Genomic DNA, 18,207 nt, shown 5'->3' with positions numbered 1-18,207 from the left:
TACAGCCTCCCCTTATGACCCTTCCAAAGTGTGTGAAGTGGGTAATACACACCTAGATACATAACATAATCTGAAAGACAACCTTCCATCCCACAGCAGCTGGATACCAGGCATTTTAAAGCCTGACCTTATGCATGTAAACACAAATAACTGTAAATTCTCTCATCTCTGGACTAAAAGGCATTAAACCCACCCAACAATCCCAATACATGACTTTTTGTCTCTCTAAGCTATTTTTAGCCCTTCTTGCATCTCTAGGCTATTTTCAGCAGCTGGGTTAGGTTGTGTCAGGGTGAGGGCGAAGCAGCAGTGAAGGGTTCTTACCTTGGCCCCTGCCATCCCAGGTGGGCCACTGGGGCCACGCAGACCTGGCAGCCCCGTGTTCCCCCGGCCGCCAACGATGCCTTGAGGCCCTGGCTCACCTGGTGCCCCCTGTTTGAGAAAAGGTCATTTCAGTCAGCGGCAGCATCTTTCACATTCCAGAGGTGGCTGCTTGCTCTGGACAGACACAATCCCTGCCCCCTGGTGGAACAGAGCCTGGCTGAAGGGACACTTACCCTCTCTCCTCGTGCTCCTGGGGGCCCTTTTTCTCCTGGTGCACCGGGTTCACCCCTGATTCCAGCAGGTCCTGGACCTCCAGGAGCACCAGAACTGCCGGGGGGGCCGGGAGGCCCGTCCTTGCCTGCAGGCCCTGCGTTACCAGGGGGACCTGGGCTGCCCTAGAAAGGAGTGTAAAAAGGAAAGCGTGAGCTGCACACATGTACTGGCATTGGTCTCATGAAAGCCAGCCAGACCCGAGTCACTGCCTGAGGCAGATTTAGGGTCCACCCCCACACACCCAAATTTGATCTGATGTTGTAAGAGAATCCTTTATTGCATCACTTTCACAACTGGTATGTTTTATCCCTGCTGTCTGGACATACATCTGCACATTTTGGATGCCCAGTGCCTGTAATGCATCCAACACAGGGTACACATTCCGTACTTATGGCTCTACCACAGAAATTGGAAACAGGAGCAGGCCCTTCTGCTTTCTTGAGTCACTCCTGCCATATGCCTTTAAATGGTGCCTTGGACATGTGCAGAATGAAATGTCTTTCATTACAATCTTAGCTGAGCCAATGAATGGAAAGAATTGCATTGACCTTAATGGTACCTTAATTAAAATTCTACTTTCTATTCCATACCATAAAGATGGGGTAAACTCAGTTTTGCAGATTTTTTTTCCTGAAGTACAACCATCCTATTCAGAATGTTTTTCTATAATATATTTTAATATATTAATATATGTCTAAATGTATCCACAAATTAAGACCAAAATAAAAGGGGGGTAAACCAACTTACATTGTTACCAGGGGGACCAGGTAGACCACGAGCACCAGGGAAACCAGCAGCACCCTAGAGGAGATCAATACTTTTAGTTGTCATTTTCTGAAGACTGGAAAAACAGGAACAAATTGATTTTTACACACCTGCTCAGTTTAAATTATGGTCACGTTTTGTTTGAAATTTGAAATATGAATTAAATGTCCTGAGTAAATGTCCTGAACGTTCTTCCTGACAAGTCACAATTTTTTTTTTAATATTTCTTTTTGTAAGGGGTGGTCACATATTCTCCTCAAACTTGAGCTAATGGGTTTTGAGAAAGTTAGCAAAGATGGCAAGTAAATATAATAACTGTTGAGATAAGCCATTGTAGAGCTTTGGTTCATTGTGTCAAAAGCTATTTTGGCACTTTACTTATATTAAAATCAATATCATCCAGATCACGAAAGACTTCAACTTTAATTACTACTTCTAGAACATTTTAAATATTCTTGAAGTGCCAATACTAAAATCATTGAAGTTCTTATTTTTCATTTGCATCACATTTGTTGTAATAAAAAGAGGCATTTAGCAGTGACTAAATTGAAGAGATACTCACAGGCCCACCAGGAGATCCACGGTCGCCTTTTATTCCTTGGGGACCAGGTGGACCCTACATGGAGGGAAGTAGATCAAGAAAATGATTTGATAAAGATAATTATAGGAAGTGTCAATACATTTCAGGCAGTTTATCTCCTTGCACTTGTGCCCAGCACCCTGGGGCTGAGGGAGGGCTGAAGAAACCCCTCAGTACCAACAAGGAGCAGCAAACACTTACTGGGGCTCCAGGGCCACCCTGTGGACCTGCTGCTCCAGGGGGTCCAGCCTCTCCTCTTAGACCAGGAGCACCTCTTTCTCCTTTCCCACCAGGCTCCCCATTTTGGCCCTGTAGAGAAATGATATTGTTATACCACCATTCAAAAAAGCAGATAATGCTGTGACAAGAAATGCTATCCAGGTACTCCTCTGAAGGGAATTAAATATTAAATTAAGTGTGAATGCAGTCAAACTCGACTGCCCTACCACTGCAGGAGGGGGAGAACAAAGCCATGTTGCCCTGTGTGTGCCTGAGTACAGGAAGAGTGGTGTAGGACACTTACTGGGGCTCCAGGGAAGCCAGCAGGCCCAGGAAGACCTTGCTCTCCTCTTTCACCCTGTGGAAAACCACATGTTAGCAATGAAAGATGTTAGAAAGATAAACTTCAATTTAAAAGTTAGACAATACTGCTATCAAGGCTGCTGAAGTTTCTTTGTCTTACCAGCCTTTGGAGGAAAAACATCTAATCCAAAATAATAGTTGCTCCAAAGTGCTAAATACAACTGTTCAGGAATTATCTGGTAATTATGTAAAATGTGGTAAACTTAACTCAGCTACATCAGTATAAACCCTGAGCACAATCCATGCTGTTCAAATGAGATCCAAAATCTTAAATATTAAAAAAAAAAATACAAAAAAGAGTATTTTTTAAAGTTTACTTAACTTTAAATCAAGATGGAAATGACTGTTGCTCACACTCTTGCCTTGACCTGTCACCACAGCCCTCTGACCCCTTTTTAGTGTTAAAAGCCTTGATTTTCTGAAGCCTTCAGTACTTGTAAATGCCATGAGTCAACAGGAGCTGAATGTGCTTAGTTTATTTACAACCCAAGCCACATGTATTGCTGATAAGTTTGGTGCAGCACTGATGTCTACACCAGGCAAGAGGAGCTGTGGTGAAGTTATAGAGGAAGGAAGAAAATTTCTGTCACTTACAGGACCTCCACGGGAACCCATGGGGCCAGGGGCACCTGCTGGGCCAGTCTCTCCCTGCAAGGAACAAGGATGGTCACGGGGTGTTTGTCCTCTTCCCCTGAGACAGCCCCCCTGGGACTCTTTACTGTACAAACCCCATTGGGAGGATCCTTACCTTATCTCCAGGTGGGCCAGCAGGACCAGGAGGACCGATGGGACCTACATTGCCCTAAGCAATTGGAAAATTAGAAAATTATATATTTTGTATCAACTCCTCTCTTTTGATTAATAGTATTTGTGTTTCAGTGTAAACAGATTGCCAAAGGAACTTAAATGAAGAAAGTGTGTGGTGCCAAGGTGCATTTGCACACCATGTTTTGGAGTGATGCTCTGAAATCACTCCATTTTGCAGTGTGAGAGATCTCCAGCTAACTGATTCTTTTTTTTCCCCCACCATCCAAACCTAATCCAAAACCACCTGAAATTAATAGGTCTCTTTCAATGGTATACAAGAAAAGTGACCTGTTGCCCTAATTTTCAGATAGATAATGGATCTACATTTCTTCAGAATCTCCTATCTCCCTGACTTATTTCTTTCATGAAAATTTAATCTGTACCTTATGGTCTGAAATAAATTTGTTATATTTCGTCCAACTCAACCAAGCTGCATTTGTATATTTGTCATCCCTCATTACTTTCATGTATATACTGCCTGCAGGTAGTGATTTGATAGATGTATGTATTTCAAGTGTCTATTTTATGGGTATTTGCTATATAGATGTATAAGTTAATCATATTTGATAACCTGTAGGAGTATTCTGTATGAGAATATTTACTATTGATGTCTTTTTGTGATTCATTTTAACATCAGTCAGGTAGAAATTCTATTTCATATGATTTATTTCCCTCTAAAACATTGTCCCAGTCAACTACAATCTTTCTCCAAAAAATTCCATTCCATTTACCCTAGGAGTGGTAATCACAAAAAAGTAGTATTGGGGCTTATTTAGTTTACAAACCCAGTTTTGCACTGCTGGAATGAAACACAATGAGATTACAACTTTAGCTGTCCTAGACAGTATTATTCACTGTGAGGTTACTCATGGTGTAAGAGCTGGCTGTGTAAAACTCATGAATAAACCACTGGATGTTTCAATACTCACTCTCTCTCCTCTTGCACCAGGAAGGCCGTCAGCACCTTTACCACCAGGTTCTCCCTAGGAGGTTAAAGACATAAAAACCATGAGAAAAAGGAAGCATGAGATGAGCCTACATGGAGGGATCTCATACTGAGGGTCTCTCAACAGTCAGATTAATTAATGCAACTGGGATGGTATTTTTCCCAGCATTCAGTATCTGATATTACATTCTTTGATGAGAGAAAAAGAACCCAAATTGATGCAAAATGAAGTCTAGGCCAAATGGTCTTCCCATGGTACGAACTATGCTTATCATTGATTAGATTCATTAGAACTGTTTTGATGTACCCACTCCCCAAGAGATCCAGTGCAGCAAAATATCTAGCAAGTATTAAACTGAGGGGAAAACCCCATATTTTTCAACATCTAGAACCCACATCCCATTGCTAAATCAACAGTACTGCTACACAATCTGCACCTCTGAAATCAGGCCAAAGTGAAGATGTAGGCAAAAACCCAGCATAAAATGAAAAGTGTGTGTGTGTTACCCTCTCCCCTTTAGGTCCAGGGCTTCCAGAAGCTCCTCTTTCTCCTGGCATTCCCTGTAAGCCAGGCAGTCCTGTGCCTCCAGGGGGACCAGGTGGGCCAGGGGGACCCTAAGGAGAAACAAAAAAATAATCAGAAAAATCAAAATTAACACAAATGGTAGCAGAATAGCAGAAAAGGAAAAATTCTGTGGGTACCTTGGCACCTTCCGTGCCAGCAGGACCTGGTCCACCTCTTGTTCCAGGAGGTCCTGGAGGACCTTGTGCACCACGTTCTCCTGGGATACCATTTTCACCCTGTGATAAAAAATTTGTTATTATTTTTTTCCAGGCTCATATTTTCTTAGTTTATTTATGTAATTACAAACTTTGATTTATTATTTACCTTAGGGCCTGGGAATCCAGGTCCTCCAATATCACCTTTTGGCCCCTGTTTATGAGAAAATAAATGGAGGTTATCCATGAACTTTACTTAGTACACCTGCACTGTGGTTGGTATCCTGTTTCTCTTCCCTATTATTCCCCAAATCAGACCGTGCTGCTCTGAGATGAGCTGACAACTATCTGAATTTGGAAATACAAGTTAGGAAGAACTTCTCACTAATTTTTTTGTTACTTAAAAATAAGGAATTACTGCTTACTGGTTCTCCAGGCTTTCCATTCTCTCCAGCTGGTCCTGGTCCCCCAGGCAATCCCTACATGAAGGAACAATATTATTCAGGTTACACAGAAAGTTATGCATTTTCCATTGACACAAAGATGTGTGGCCAACTCGTTCCAACCCTTCAGAAGGAAGATGCCAATTTGATAGCTACAGGGTTTAGGTGACACAATCTCAGCTAACCACCTGGTTTGCAATGATGCAGTAACTTTTGTCAAGTGGTTGGTCTGTTCTATTATATTAAAAATATGATTATATTGGGCACTCCAATGTAAATGTTCAGAAGACTGTATTTGTTTTATTTTAAAATTTTGTGTGTTTGTGTTAATCTATTAAATAGAATCAGAAAACAATAAACACACAGCACCTGGAGGCCAGGTGGGCCTGCTGCTCCTGGTTCTCCTCTCTCCCCAGAAGCACCCTAGAATCAAACAAATGATGAAGAAAATCCATGAATTTGCCTAAGAACACTTCAACATATAAACACCTCCACACCACCTCTAATCTACTTCTTCTTATTGTGACCTGATAATGACATTGCACAAGCTCAAAAACTAATGTATGTTGGTGGTGTGCTATTTGCTGTTTTCACTCCAACTCTTAGATGTGATTCAGCAGACACATTTTAACTTGATAGGAGTTTGAAATGACATAAACATTAAAGGGAGGCAATAATACAGTTCTGCTTGGAAAGACCAAGAGCTCTAAATTGACTTTTCAATCTACATCACGTATACAGGGCTCAAGTTTCTCCTATCAAAGTTTTGAATATTTGTTCATTAAAATAATGACAAAGACCTCTTTTACTTGTCTTCATAAAAGGAGATTGCTTTATGTTATTTAAAATATTTTCCTTCTGCTAAATTCCCATTGTCTATCTGTACCTGCCAGACCTCCATCATTGCCTTGATGGGCCCATCACACTTACAGTAGGTCCTGGAGGACCTGGAAGGCCAACATCACCATTCTTCCCAGCAAGACCCTATTCAAAGACAAAATTAGGCTATGGTTAGAGAGTGATGCCATTTTTGTAAGACTCATTAAGTCATTATTATTATTATGACATTATTAAATAAAATATTAGCAAAACTTACAGGTGGTCCAGGTGGTCCACCAGGGCCTCTTTCTCCATTCTTGCCTGGTGCACCCTTACAAAAAAGACAGACTGCATTTGAAATACTAGTTTGTGGTCAGTGGACAATCTTGTAAAGCAGCAGAGTGAGGTAGCCCCATTATGGAGCAATTCAGTTTAATGTTTGGCTCATAAAGCATCAGCACAAAAGAGGAGAAATCCCACTCACCTCATTGCCCTTAGGACCAGGGAAACCCATCACACCTGGCTGGCCACGTGGGCCTGGAGGGCCAGGTGGGCCAGAGCGCCCAGATTCACCCTGATTGCCCTGGGATAAGCAAAAAAGAAAGGAAGATGGGGCATCTGTGGGGTGAAATAAAGCAATTCTCAGAACTCATTAAACATCGAGTAAGGGGGAGGCACTGATCAAAACTCATTTTGTGTTTTGCATTACAACTCATGTCCCATCTACTCTACATTTCACACAGCATGAAATTGCAGGGTTTGCAGGCTGCTGTTACAGTGATAGAGCATAAAAAGTGCCCTGGCAGCAAAAGCAAACAGAGAGGAGCCAATTAACCTGGCTGTGATAACAGCCTGTCATGTGGATAATGTGGGATGAGGGTAGGGCTGGGTCAGCAGGAGGACTAGGATAAAATATTTGCACAATGTACATACTGGAGGGCCAGGTTTCCCATCACTTCCAGGGCTTCCTGGAATTCCGGGCAAGCCCTGCAAATTGCAGAAAAAAAAAAAAAAAAAGGAGTGTTATACTTCAGTTTAAAATGTACATTATTAAGTTTCAATTCATAAATATATAAAAACTACTTGATGGTTATCATCCTCTTTAATAAAGATTAAAATTCTTGCCATTTGCATCCCATGAAGTGGGAAAATGGGAGAAAGCAAACAAATCCTATCATTATGGGTTTAATATTTTTTCTGAGAGTTGTATATAAATGAGATACCAGACATTAATCAACTAACACAAAATTTTTCTTTCATTATGTAGAAAGAAAATTATATTTAATTGAAAAAAAAAATTAAACAATTCTGACTACACACCTCTACCTGAAAGCAACACAATGTGCAACACTTTTTCATTAACTTGTTTAAATTTCTAAATGTTGAATTTTAAATAGTTCATTTTCATTGCCAATAAAATCTTGTTTAGCTCCCAGAGGTCTCCAGTTGGGCTTTTGAATGTCAATATATTTGTTGTTACAAGTTGCTAGTTCTTAGTACAGTTCCCAGAATGTTGTTCCATGTACACTTAGATGTTGTCACATTCTGTCAGTATTATACAATAGGCTGTCTCTGAAATCTTACTGATATGTACTGTAAAGAACTGATCAGCAGCTTATTTGCTTTAATTAAAAATAAGCCAAAAATATAATACTTGTCTATTGAAATACTTAAATTAATGTATAATTTAATTATTTAAACCTTTAAGTCTATTTGCATAATAATTGAAATATAAATATATTTAAATAAAACCCCTTAATACCTAATGTTAGAATTTGCTGAGATGTAAAGAGCTAATGCAGCAAATCATCCAATGCTAACTCATATTAAAGACATTTCTCGATGCCCCATGCTCTGCAGAGTTACCTGTCCCACCATAAATGGATGATATTACTGCCTACAGGTACTTTTAGAAAGGATTTCTAGATGGACTCCTCTATTGTATCAGCTCAGATGAGTCATCTCTAACAGAGTTTATCCCATTTTCTTGCAGATGTCCTGTCTTACTCTCATTCCAGGAAGACCTGGGCCTCCGTCTTGTCCACGCTCTCCTGCGGGTCCGCTGGGGCCAGGGGGACCTGGGCTGCCACGCTCACCTGCAGGACCCTGGAGACAGATGTGGAGATTCACAGCAAGGGAATCAGCATCATTGAACCTGAAATTGTCCATCCAAATTCACATGGATTCTCCAACAGTTTGGAGGATTATTTGCAGGAAGATTTATACCTTTTCACCTGGAAGTCCATTGCTGCCGGGTAAGCCACGGAAGCCAGGGGAGCCCTGCCAGATAAAAGAACAAACTATGGAGCATAGGCAGTGTGGCACAGGTAATAGCAACTGGGTTTTCTTCTAAACTATTTACCATTAGACTTATCATTATGAAAATCAATGGAAAATAAAAAAGATGAAAGTGGCCTTTCACTGTAGTAAGAAGAACTGAAGACTATTTTGTCTTTGATTGTAGTGTTCCTGTTGAAATCATAGCCTCTCCACCTTTATTTTTAGCTGGCCCTCCATCATTATTTATGAGTTTTCTAAAATACTACAAAAAAAATAATCACATTCAGTATTGAGCAATTATTTTCCTCTAATTCAATACTGAGAAGAGCTCTGTTGTATTATTTTAATATTTATATTTAATTATATCTTTATAAAAGAAATTTGAATTATAAATTTCATTTTGCAGCCCTCTTTATATGTTTAGTATGATTAATTAGTTCATTATGCATCTTTGGTTTCCTCACAGCTTCAGCAAATATTGCAATCAATTATTAAGTAAGGACTTACAAACAGATCAGCTCAATTTCCTTTGTTTATGATGGGAACAGAAATCTAAAATTTGTAATGGTGTTGCTATTTATTTTGTTGAATAAAAAAATTCGTGTGTTCCTCTGTGAGAATTATTACATTTTTGGAAAATTATTTAATATACTAGCCAAAAAAACTGTTTGCAGTTGAAATATTGTAACATAGAAGACATCCTGACAATATTGCTGTTATTGATATTGAAGATATATTAACAATAGAGACATGAATATAAAGACATATCTTGAATGTAGAAGAATTTACATTAATTTTACTTTCCAGAGCAGAAAGGATTTTGATTGTTTATTTTTTTAACTGAGAAGTAAGTTTGAAATTTTGATTATTTGTTCCCTTTGTAGTTCTCATAGTTTATGATTGCTTCTTAGCAAAAATATTTTGGTAAAACTTCCAGATATATGAAATCACTGCTTCTTCTATATCAAAAACTGAAATAAATTTATTTCCAACTGAGATAGATCCAAGAGCTGCAATTTAGAGGAGAAACTAGATAAGAACTCTCCCCAGTTTTGTAACCCAGTTTCACATCTGGAATTTCCTGAGAAGATACATGGAGCCAAATTTCTCCTGAAAGTGTTTTGAACTTCAGAATTTTCTGTCTCTGTCCTAGCTCCAAAGGTCGTGTAGCACAGCTCACCCTTTCTCCAGGGGTACCAGGTACTCCGTTCTGCCCGGGTTCACCATTTGCACCTCTTTTCCCTTCCTCACCAGGAGGCCCAGGAGCACCTGGGGTGCCATTTTCACCCTGGCAACAACAGAAACCCATCAATGAATTAGAAGTCTTCAAAAAACCAAGCAGATTTTTTGTGAAGAATGATTCAGAGTTCAGACTTCCTTGAAAGAAGACTCTGGACAAATTTTTAAATCACTTACACGTTCGCCTTTTGGGCCTGGATCTCCTTTTGCACCATCCTTACCAGGGTCTCCCTAAAAAGTAGAAAATCCCATTAAAATTATGGGTTCCAACTGGACATCACTCTGGAGCTACTAGATGTACAGAAATACTAGGAAGTAGACATGATATTTCAAATTATTGACTTCTTTATTTAACATTCTGCAAAGGAATCAGCATGCATTGGCTGAATCTGTAAGTGGAAATCATGGGACTCCTTAAAAATCCAGTAAAGGAAAGAAGTGATACAGTCTTAAACACCATTGAATAAAACTTAGTGATGTCTGAATTAGCTCAGGAACAGACAGACTCTTTTGTTTAAAGTCCGTGAATATTCTCTCTGACAAAGATGTGATGTAAGGCTGTAAGAAAAGGGCCTGCTGGGGTAAGTGACAGAGTAAGATCAGGTACAACTCATGGGGTTTAGTGGACTTAGGCCTTGGAATTAAAACAGGCGAAAACAGCATTGAAAAACAACAGATTTTGTATGATGTAGCCAATTTGCAAAAGCAGTATCTTTGTTGTATCTGAATTGGTAGATAATTTAGAAAAGCAATTAGGTATTATTACCATATTTATGTATAATCTTTATATATAGCAATACCTATATGTACGAAACAAAATATGTTATATATTTATAAAAATGATTGCCTATTTTCATTATAAAATAATTTATTAGACCATTTCAAGTAAATAGGAGAAGATAAATGTTTTTTTTTTTAATAGTATCAGTCTTACTTCCACCACATTTGTTTGTACAAGCAGTGTGAATACCAGTAGTAACTCACCGGACTGCCTTTCGCCCCAGGGTTTCCACTTGCGCCTGGAGGACCTGGAAGGCCACGGCCTCCTGGCAGACCAGGAGCACCAGGAATACCGGAAGGTCCCTGCAGAGAGAGAACAACAGACAGAGATGAAGAGAGAACAACTCTCTGATGGACTCTACCCAGTCCAAAGAGTGACCCTCACCAACACAGCACAGCAATGGCAGTGATGTGAAGAGTACCCACCATTTCACCCTTGTTGCCAGGGCTTCCAGCTCTTCCAGGAGGGCCCTGGAAAAATAAATATCTGAGTAACCAATGCTGCTAATCCAGGACCAGAACAAAGGTCTGCTGTGGCTCTGTGAAGAGCAGGTGACACAGCACCTCTCAGGTCCCAAGTGTTACGGATGTACCTGAGGCCCAGGTGGCCCAGCATGACCCTGAGGACCAGGTTCTCCTCTCTCTCCAGGACTTCCACTAGCACCAGCAGGACCAGGAGGACCAGCTTCACCCTACAGAGAAAAACAGTCAAATGAAGGCCTTTCAGTAATCTCCAGGGCAATCAGCATTAAATTGATGGTTTCTGCCACTTGGTGGTGTTCTGTTGTGGCCATTCATGAAGGTGAAGGGGATTGGGTTTGTCTCGTGCTGCCTATGGCAGCATGTCTGCTCTAGGCTTGCAAACAGTGTAATAGCAGCCAGGAAAAGGAGGGCTCATAAAATAATGATGTAGAGTGACATAAGCTGTGTAACCAGAGAAAGCACCAAATCCCAATAGTTATGTATCTTTAGTTGAATACCTTAAAACCTGGAGAGCCTGGAAATCCTGCGGTTCCAGGGGGACCTGGGGGACCCTTAAATGTGAAAGAAATACTATTAATGCAAAAGGTAAAAGCCATATGGAATTAATATTAAGTTAAAAAAGAGAGTCTGATTATGGGATTTTTCTCTGAGTAAGGAAACACCTGGAAAATAGCAAATATAAATCATGCTGTAAAAGATGAAATTTGGCTAGCCCTAAAATATCACACCTACATCTTAGTTACCCTGACTTTTACATATTCAGCTGAATTTCTATGTTTTAAATTTAAAAACATGAAATCTATCATTAAGGGGATTAGGTTATAAAAAACTTTCAAAATTTGTTCTAATTATAAAAAATGAAGGAGAAAAGAAAGCCAATACAGCTGTTACACACACAAGTGGACATGCTCAGGTTTTTAGGCAGATGGGAAAGAAAAAGTTTTGCCAACTCCAGACAGCTAAATAATTGATTTGGTAAGATCATTCAAAATTTGATCATCATGAAGTGTAGCAATTCCATCCATCTATGTGCTCTCTGAGAATAATCTGGGTTTGGATTTTTGCATTTCCTGATTTACAGTGTTGAAGCTCTCCTATTGCACTTTCAGTGTCCTTTCAGTATATTAACCAATGCAATTATGAAATATAATTAAATAAAATGCTCATTCTTGAACAAACAACCCCATTTGGGGTTTGATGGCACTGCAGAAGTAATTAGACTAAAGCAACACAAATACTGAAAGTCAAAGTTGCCTTACAGGAGGGCCTGCTGCTCCTGGAGATCCGTCTTTGCCATGGGCGCCCTACAGAAAGAAGAGAGGTGTTGGGTACAGAGCACTACCCTGGACACACAACCCACATCCCTTCATGTCCATGACTCAGAGACCATATTTTTGTGTCTGTACATCCCCACTTAGTTAAGACCCAAGGATTCCTTAAATGAAAAATTCCAAAGTAATAATTAACTAAATATGTTGTGAAGGAATATCCAACGCTTTATGTGACTTGCACTGAGACAGGAAGATGTAAAAATACATTCTTATTAAATTTCTTAAGGAAATAAAAGCTACAAAGCATTGTCTGTATGAATAAGATTGCAACAGATGTGTATTTCAAAGTACCAGTTACTTCTGATTCACATAAAAGACTAAACTTCACTCCAAAAACCTGATGAACACTGATGGCTTAAACTCTGTTGCCTGTCTTGAAGCCATGTTAGCCAGACCCTCTGCTGAGGTTATGCAGTGTCTGCACAAACAGGGTGCTGGCTGTAAACTGCTTTGTTGATTGTGTTGAATGCTATGAACTAAGAATTCCTTCAGATTGAGGGACGTGCCCTCTAACTCAAAGGGGAATTATACAATTTCCCAGAAATTACTTCTGAGATTACGTTTTCTCCCTCTCTCTGCCATCCCCTGCCCCTCTTCCTTCCACTCCACCTCCCTACTTCTCTTTGCCAAATCTGAGCTTAGGCTGAAACACTGAACTCTTCCCCAAAGCTTAATCTATTAATTTTAAAAAGTAAAACAGGAAATAAATGGTGAACATGTTGTGAGTTAGAAGTGTTACATCTTTAACTGGGGACTGAAAAGTTTTCATGTGAGACTTTTACAGATGCTGTATAGTTTTTTTACTCCTTTGCATTACAACTGCTTTAAGGAAGTAGGGAATTGTCAACATATTGAATCCAAGTATGTGCTGCCTCTGGATAAGAAAAAGGCTTGCAATTACTTACAGGGCCACCAGGATTCCCAGGTCTTCCTCTTTCTCCAGCTGGACCTCTTGGTCCCTAGAAAACATGCCAAAATTATTCTGTTAAATGGCTTCTAAAATAAGATGGCTGAACAAAGAGACATGTTCTTTATTCGTATAACTCACTGTTGTCCACTGCATATGGTGGAGTAATTAGAGATAAAAGAGTGAGGAACAACCCAGCTAACATTTAAACACTCCAGGATGCACATATTTACCGGTTGGCCTGGTGCTCCATTTACTCCAGGAAGACCAGTTTCACCCTGTTTTGGAGGGAGAACAAAATGAACTTTGGTGAGAACATTCTTGGTTTATTCAAGGAGAAGAGACACAGTAAAAAGCCCAGTTTGTTATCCCTTTCTATGGGGTGATGGGTGTCCTCAGCATGAGCTGAGTTCTGAGAAGTCTAAACAAGTGTCAAATCCAAAATTAAACAGGAAATAAAAATCAGAAAGATTCAGCTTTTAAAATACTGTGCAAGAAAGTCAGATGACTGAGACATGTCCTTTCATTTTGGTATTATGGCTGGAAAATTGGGACATGCTGTGGTTCAGAACAGCTAACTCCTTGGGAATGATTTGTATTCATTTCATGGAGATATTAAATGGATTTCTTAAATGCTTATTGTATTTTTATAATTGTTTAAGATGCAAAGCACAGCTATACAACAATTAATGGGGGTCATTACTCTACCTACTAAAAAGATGACTCTAGATTTTTACCTTTGGACCAGGAGCACCACTGTCACCTTTGGCACCATCTTTTCCATCAAAACCCTGTGGGAAAGTAAAATCATATCTGTGAATTGCATTCCTCCTGCATTCTGGAAAACTGGATTCCTCTTGGCAAAATATTAAGCCCCTGAAAGGGTCATATTTTCAATGAGTGCTATCAGCTGTTGGAACCCTTTCTGGCATTAGGGATGGGGCTCTACAACTGAGGTAACCTCAGTTACGGAAGTTCAAGAGTACCCTGTGCAAAAATTAACTTTCATTCTATGATTTAGTCTTGGAAATGAAGACTGAAATATCACAGCTCTGCAACACCTTAATTCAAGGAGACTAACAGACTCAGCTATATCAATAAACTCAATACTTACTCGTTGGCCTTTCATCCCAGGCATCCCAGGCATTCCAGGGTGTCCCTTATGACCCTAAACACATAAATATAGAAAGATTAATGAATCATGGACTTATTGTATGAAGGGCACAAGCCAATGTTCACTATGTGTCATGTTCACTTGACTAATTTGATATGGGAAAACATTGGGAGATTTTCCATACCGGTAATCCAGGAATTCCACGATCTCCATTCCTGCCTGGTCTTCCTGGTTCTCCCTGTTGAAAGAAAATAAATTTGTTTTGTGTTTTATTATTGCTTGACTTACTGGCAAAGCACCAACTGTGGTAGGACAAGGAGACTAGGAGAAAGCAGGTGAAACTTCCACCAAAGACAGTGGTGGTCTTGCAAAGCCTCTCAGGGTGACAGCTCACTCTGACACTACCTTCTGAAAAACAACTGCCAGAATTTAGAAACTCAGTTTTTAAAAAGATTCTAGTTAATTTCTAAGTTACTTCAAGACAACCTTTTGCAAGAGATGATCCCAGAAAACTTATTTTTCCTAGCAAAACTCTCAAAATGGACACAACACAAGCTGTGGATGTTTGCACCTTTCCTGGTACTCCACCTACCTGTTCAGGACTCCCAGCCGTGACAGACAATAGTGTCAATGGCTCTAAGTCCCATAGTAAGATTTAAAGGGAGAAGAAAGCTATCACTACTGTCTGATTTTCTTTATAACTGCAAATTTATTTTGCACTAAATAAAGCATGTTTCATGCTTATGTTTTTTTTTTGTTTTTTTTTTTTTTTTTTTAATCAATCATATGACCTGCTAAAATTGAACCTTTTATGGAATGGACAATTAGACCTTATGTAAGCCAGATTTACTTTCTTAAAGTCATGTTGTCAAATGGAGAAATAGGGAGATGTTAAAAATTCTCAAATGCAATAATATCAATATTCTCTGTTGTCTTGTTACTTAATGAACTTTTTCCTTCCTATTTATTAATAACTGGATGAAGAATAGTGAACTTACATCTTTTCCTGGTGGACCAACTGGGCCTATCATTCCAACAGGGCCTGGAGGTCCCTGTAAAAAAGTAATTAATATTAACTACAATTATAACAAATATGAATTCTTTTTCAAACTAAAAATGCATTAGGCATCATAAAAACTTGGACATTTGACATGCATCACAATAAACTGCAAAATTTCCATCTGCTGCAGCAGTGACACAGATTCATGTTTTTGAGATCATGTCTTCAACATGCACAGTGGCACTGAATGGGTACATACGGGAGGGCCAGGTTGTCCTGGTTCTCCAGGGGAGCCCTGGTATCCAGCAGAGCCCTGGAATGCAGCAAAAAAATTCAGTTAAGAGCTGAACAACTACATGCACCATTTCATGGTGCTGTTATATTTTATAATCTCAAAATTGTAAGGAAAACTATAGTCAGATCAGTTGACAAATGACTAAAGGTGAAATTACCAGAACCAGTTAGAACATGCCTTCATGAAATCAGAATTAAAATGCTCCTCTAAAAGGAGATGGATAAACTCAGACCCTTGGTATGTTCACTGAATGGGTATCCCACTTTCCTTTACCTCCTGTTAAATCTTCTGTGAGTAGGCATTTGGGAATGTCAACAGGATGTCAGGCAATGGCGTGTCTTCAAATAACATTAGCTGACACCCCACGGACTTGCAGACATCTCAAGAAGTACACAAGGATTTAAGCCAGCACAGTGTATTGACCTCAGCTCTTGTGTCTTGGTGATAGTGCAGCCCAGGATGACATTTATGCAAAAAATTCTTCAGCATAGTATCCATATTTATCAATTGAAAAGGTACTTAATATTTATGAGAGATGAAAGGAGGAGCTCATACAAAAGAATACAAGATGATTACAAGAAGATTAATGTTACTTACAGGGGGACCTGCATGACCAGGTGGGCCAGGGGGGCCACTGGGGCCAGGGGGCCCTGGAAAGCCACTCTATAGTGTAGATTAAAAAACAGTAGTTACATTGATGTAATATAGCTATAAAGCTTAATATAGTTGCAATAGTCATCAATAACTGTGAAATAAACTTTTACATAATTAGTTCAGAGAAAAATCCTCGGTGACCTGTACTTGGTGCAGTAAAAAAGAAGCAGCAATGTATTCACACGGTGCTGAAGAAATACATTGTCTAGTTGTCCCTTCAGAAAAGACTTCACTGGGTTGCCCCTTGCAGGCCTGGCTAACATACTCCCAAGGTATTTTAAGAGCTGTAACTTTTCATTTTTGAGCCACTATTGCCCTTCTCTAGACCCCAGAGGAATGCTCAGAGCTCTGCTTTTCAGTTGCCTGAAGGGGAAGAATAGAAAGCAGAACTGAATTTGTTAGACAGACTAAGTGAGTGTCATCTTCTCTGCTGTGTCACTGAGCTTAATTAGCCCAACTCTAGAGATTGCTCATGACCTAGAGATACACCAAAATTATGGCCTTAATCCAGTGTTAGTAAGGCAAACATTTTCACCAGTGAAATCTTTTCTGAACTTGAACAGTACTAAGCCATAAGAAAGAAATGAAGTCTAGACTAAACAAAACCTCAATGTTTCTACTTCTTGTAGCAACAACCACAAAAGCGTTTGATACTACAAAACAGAAAACATTTAAAAGTTAGCACAGTGGTCTGCAACTATAGGGGGTTCTTTAAAAAATCCTTTTGTCAAATTAAACTCTTGACATGTTTCCTACAGCCAGAAGAATCATATATATTGATGACATGAGGATCACTGTATTCTGGCAGAGTATTTCATAGTTAATATTGCATGTAATGTGTTTCATGGGACATTGCCATATTGTGTCAGAAAAGGTCATGTATTACAATTTTATGAACCTAATTTTCAAAATACAAGATTATCAATATTGCCGTACTATACTGGCATATGTAGGACAGTACATTACTATACTACAAAAATAAATAATATTAGTTCACTGTTGTCTTTTGTCTAAAAAAGTGAGACATTTTAATATTTGCTGTTTTCTAGGAGAGAAGTACAGCAAGAAGCAGAACTGTGAGGGTTTGGAAATGGAGTTGCCTCTGATTTATGAATACAGTAAGCAGTCCCTGTTAATTGTTAGAACTCATTTGGTATAAGGTAACTATAGATCCAACCAGAATTAAAGCCATCAATTCATCAATAGCAATCAATCAGACATACAGCTATAAACAAATGAGATACAATTTTTTTCAAGTTACAAATTGAGGAAATAAACTGATAGTTAGGGGTGTGCTTGATGCTAGAATCCCCAGACTTTGAACAGACGAGCATCCTCCAATTAGAAAGTGTGCACTGGTGGGAGGAGACAAAGAAAATACGTGGAAGTTACACAGGAAAGTGAAGAGAAACTGTGATGTAAAGCACAAAACCAGTCTACAAATGGTGTAAAGCCATGGGAATGCAGCAATGGAGAGATGTGAGGGAATACCAGGCATGGTAACTACACACAGCAATGTTGGTACTATATTTCAGTGTTCTACTAATATTCCAAATTATTTCAGTTTGGATATTTATTCATTAGTAGTATTTAAATTGAAAATTGGTAAATTTTTAATATAATAAATAAATTAGTCTATGCAAAGCAAATTATAAATGTTATTTAGCCCTAGTGATTTCAGCCACATCTGCTTGTAACTGCTGGTACTTAACTATGAGGTCATGTATGCTATAATGCAATATAAAAGCCCTTATGACTTGAAAATGACAGACAACCCTGAAGATGTTCTAGGGTGCTCAGTAAAGTATTTTGGTGGGGTTTGGGACTCCTTGGGACCCAAGTCAAGGAATCAGAGCACGAAAAAT

The 18,207-nt window shown here is 39.2% G+C and overlaps 1 protein-coding gene across 1 annotated transcript in view; it reads right to left on the bottom strand.

Annotated features, from left to right (window-relative positions):
* COL3A1 (collagen type III alpha 1 chain) overlaps positions 1–18,207 on the bottom strand; it is a 48,925-nt gene that overhangs the window by 7,471 nt on the left and 23,247 nt on the right. The window contains exons 6-40 of the mRNA XM_056496173.1: positions 16,286–16,351; positions 15,653–15,706; positions 15,392–15,445; positions 14,578–14,631; positions 14,394–14,447; positions 14,017–14,070; positions 13,513–13,557; positions 13,278–13,331; positions 12,301–12,345; positions 11,539–11,592; positions 11,152–11,250; positions 10,985–11,029; positions 10,763–10,861; positions 9,956–10,009; positions 9,720–9,827; positions 8,486–8,539; positions 8,267–8,365; positions 7,193–7,246; positions 6,744–6,842; positions 6,537–6,590; positions 6,371–6,424; positions 5,810–5,863; positions 5,423–5,476; positions 5,167–5,211; positions 4,980–5,078; positions 4,785–4,892; positions 4,261–4,314; positions 3,273–3,326; positions 3,119–3,172; positions 2,466–2,519; positions 2,144–2,251; positions 1,925–1,978; positions 1,345–1,398; positions 558–719; positions 325–432 (exon numbers count right to left, since the gene is read on the bottom strand). Of these exons, the coding sequence (XP_056352148.1) occupies positions 325–432; positions 558–719; positions 1,345–1,398; positions 1,925–1,978; positions 2,144–2,251; positions 2,466–2,519; positions 3,119–3,172; positions 3,273–3,326; positions 4,261–4,314; positions 4,785–4,892; positions 4,980–5,078; positions 5,167–5,211; positions 5,423–5,476; positions 5,810–5,863; positions 6,371–6,424; positions 6,537–6,590; positions 6,744–6,842; positions 7,193–7,246; positions 8,267–8,365; positions 8,486–8,539; positions 9,720–9,827; positions 9,956–10,009; positions 10,763–10,861; positions 10,985–11,029; positions 11,152–11,250; positions 11,539–11,592; positions 12,301–12,345; positions 13,278–13,331; positions 13,513–13,557; positions 14,017–14,070; positions 14,394–14,447; positions 14,578–14,631; positions 15,392–15,445; positions 15,653–15,706; positions 16,286–16,351 (2,415 nt within the window). The remainder of the gene's footprint in view (positions 1–324; positions 433–557; positions 720–1,344; positions 1,399–1,924; positions 1,979–2,143; positions 2,252–2,465; positions 2,520–3,118; positions 3,173–3,272; positions 3,327–4,260; positions 4,315–4,784; positions 4,893–4,979; positions 5,079–5,166; positions 5,212–5,422; positions 5,477–5,809; positions 5,864–6,370; positions 6,425–6,536; positions 6,591–6,743; positions 6,843–7,192; positions 7,247–8,266; positions 8,366–8,485; positions 8,540–9,719; positions 9,828–9,955; positions 10,010–10,762; positions 10,862–10,984; positions 11,030–11,151; positions 11,251–11,538; positions 11,593–12,300; positions 12,346–13,277; positions 13,332–13,512; positions 13,558–14,016; positions 14,071–14,393; positions 14,448–14,577; positions 14,632–15,391; positions 15,446–15,652; positions 15,707–16,285; positions 16,352–18,207) is intronic.

The sequence above is a fragment of the Oenanthe melanoleuca genome, chromosome 7 (genome assembly GCF_029582105.1).
Source record: "Oenanthe melanoleuca isolate GR-GAL-2019-014 chromosome 7, OMel1.0, whole genome shotgun sequence".
NCBI classification, from domain to species: domain Eukaryota; kingdom Metazoa; phylum Chordata; class Aves; order Passeriformes; family Muscicapidae; genus Oenanthe; species Oenanthe melanoleuca.
This window is presented reverse-complemented; position numbering and strand designations above follow the sequence as displayed.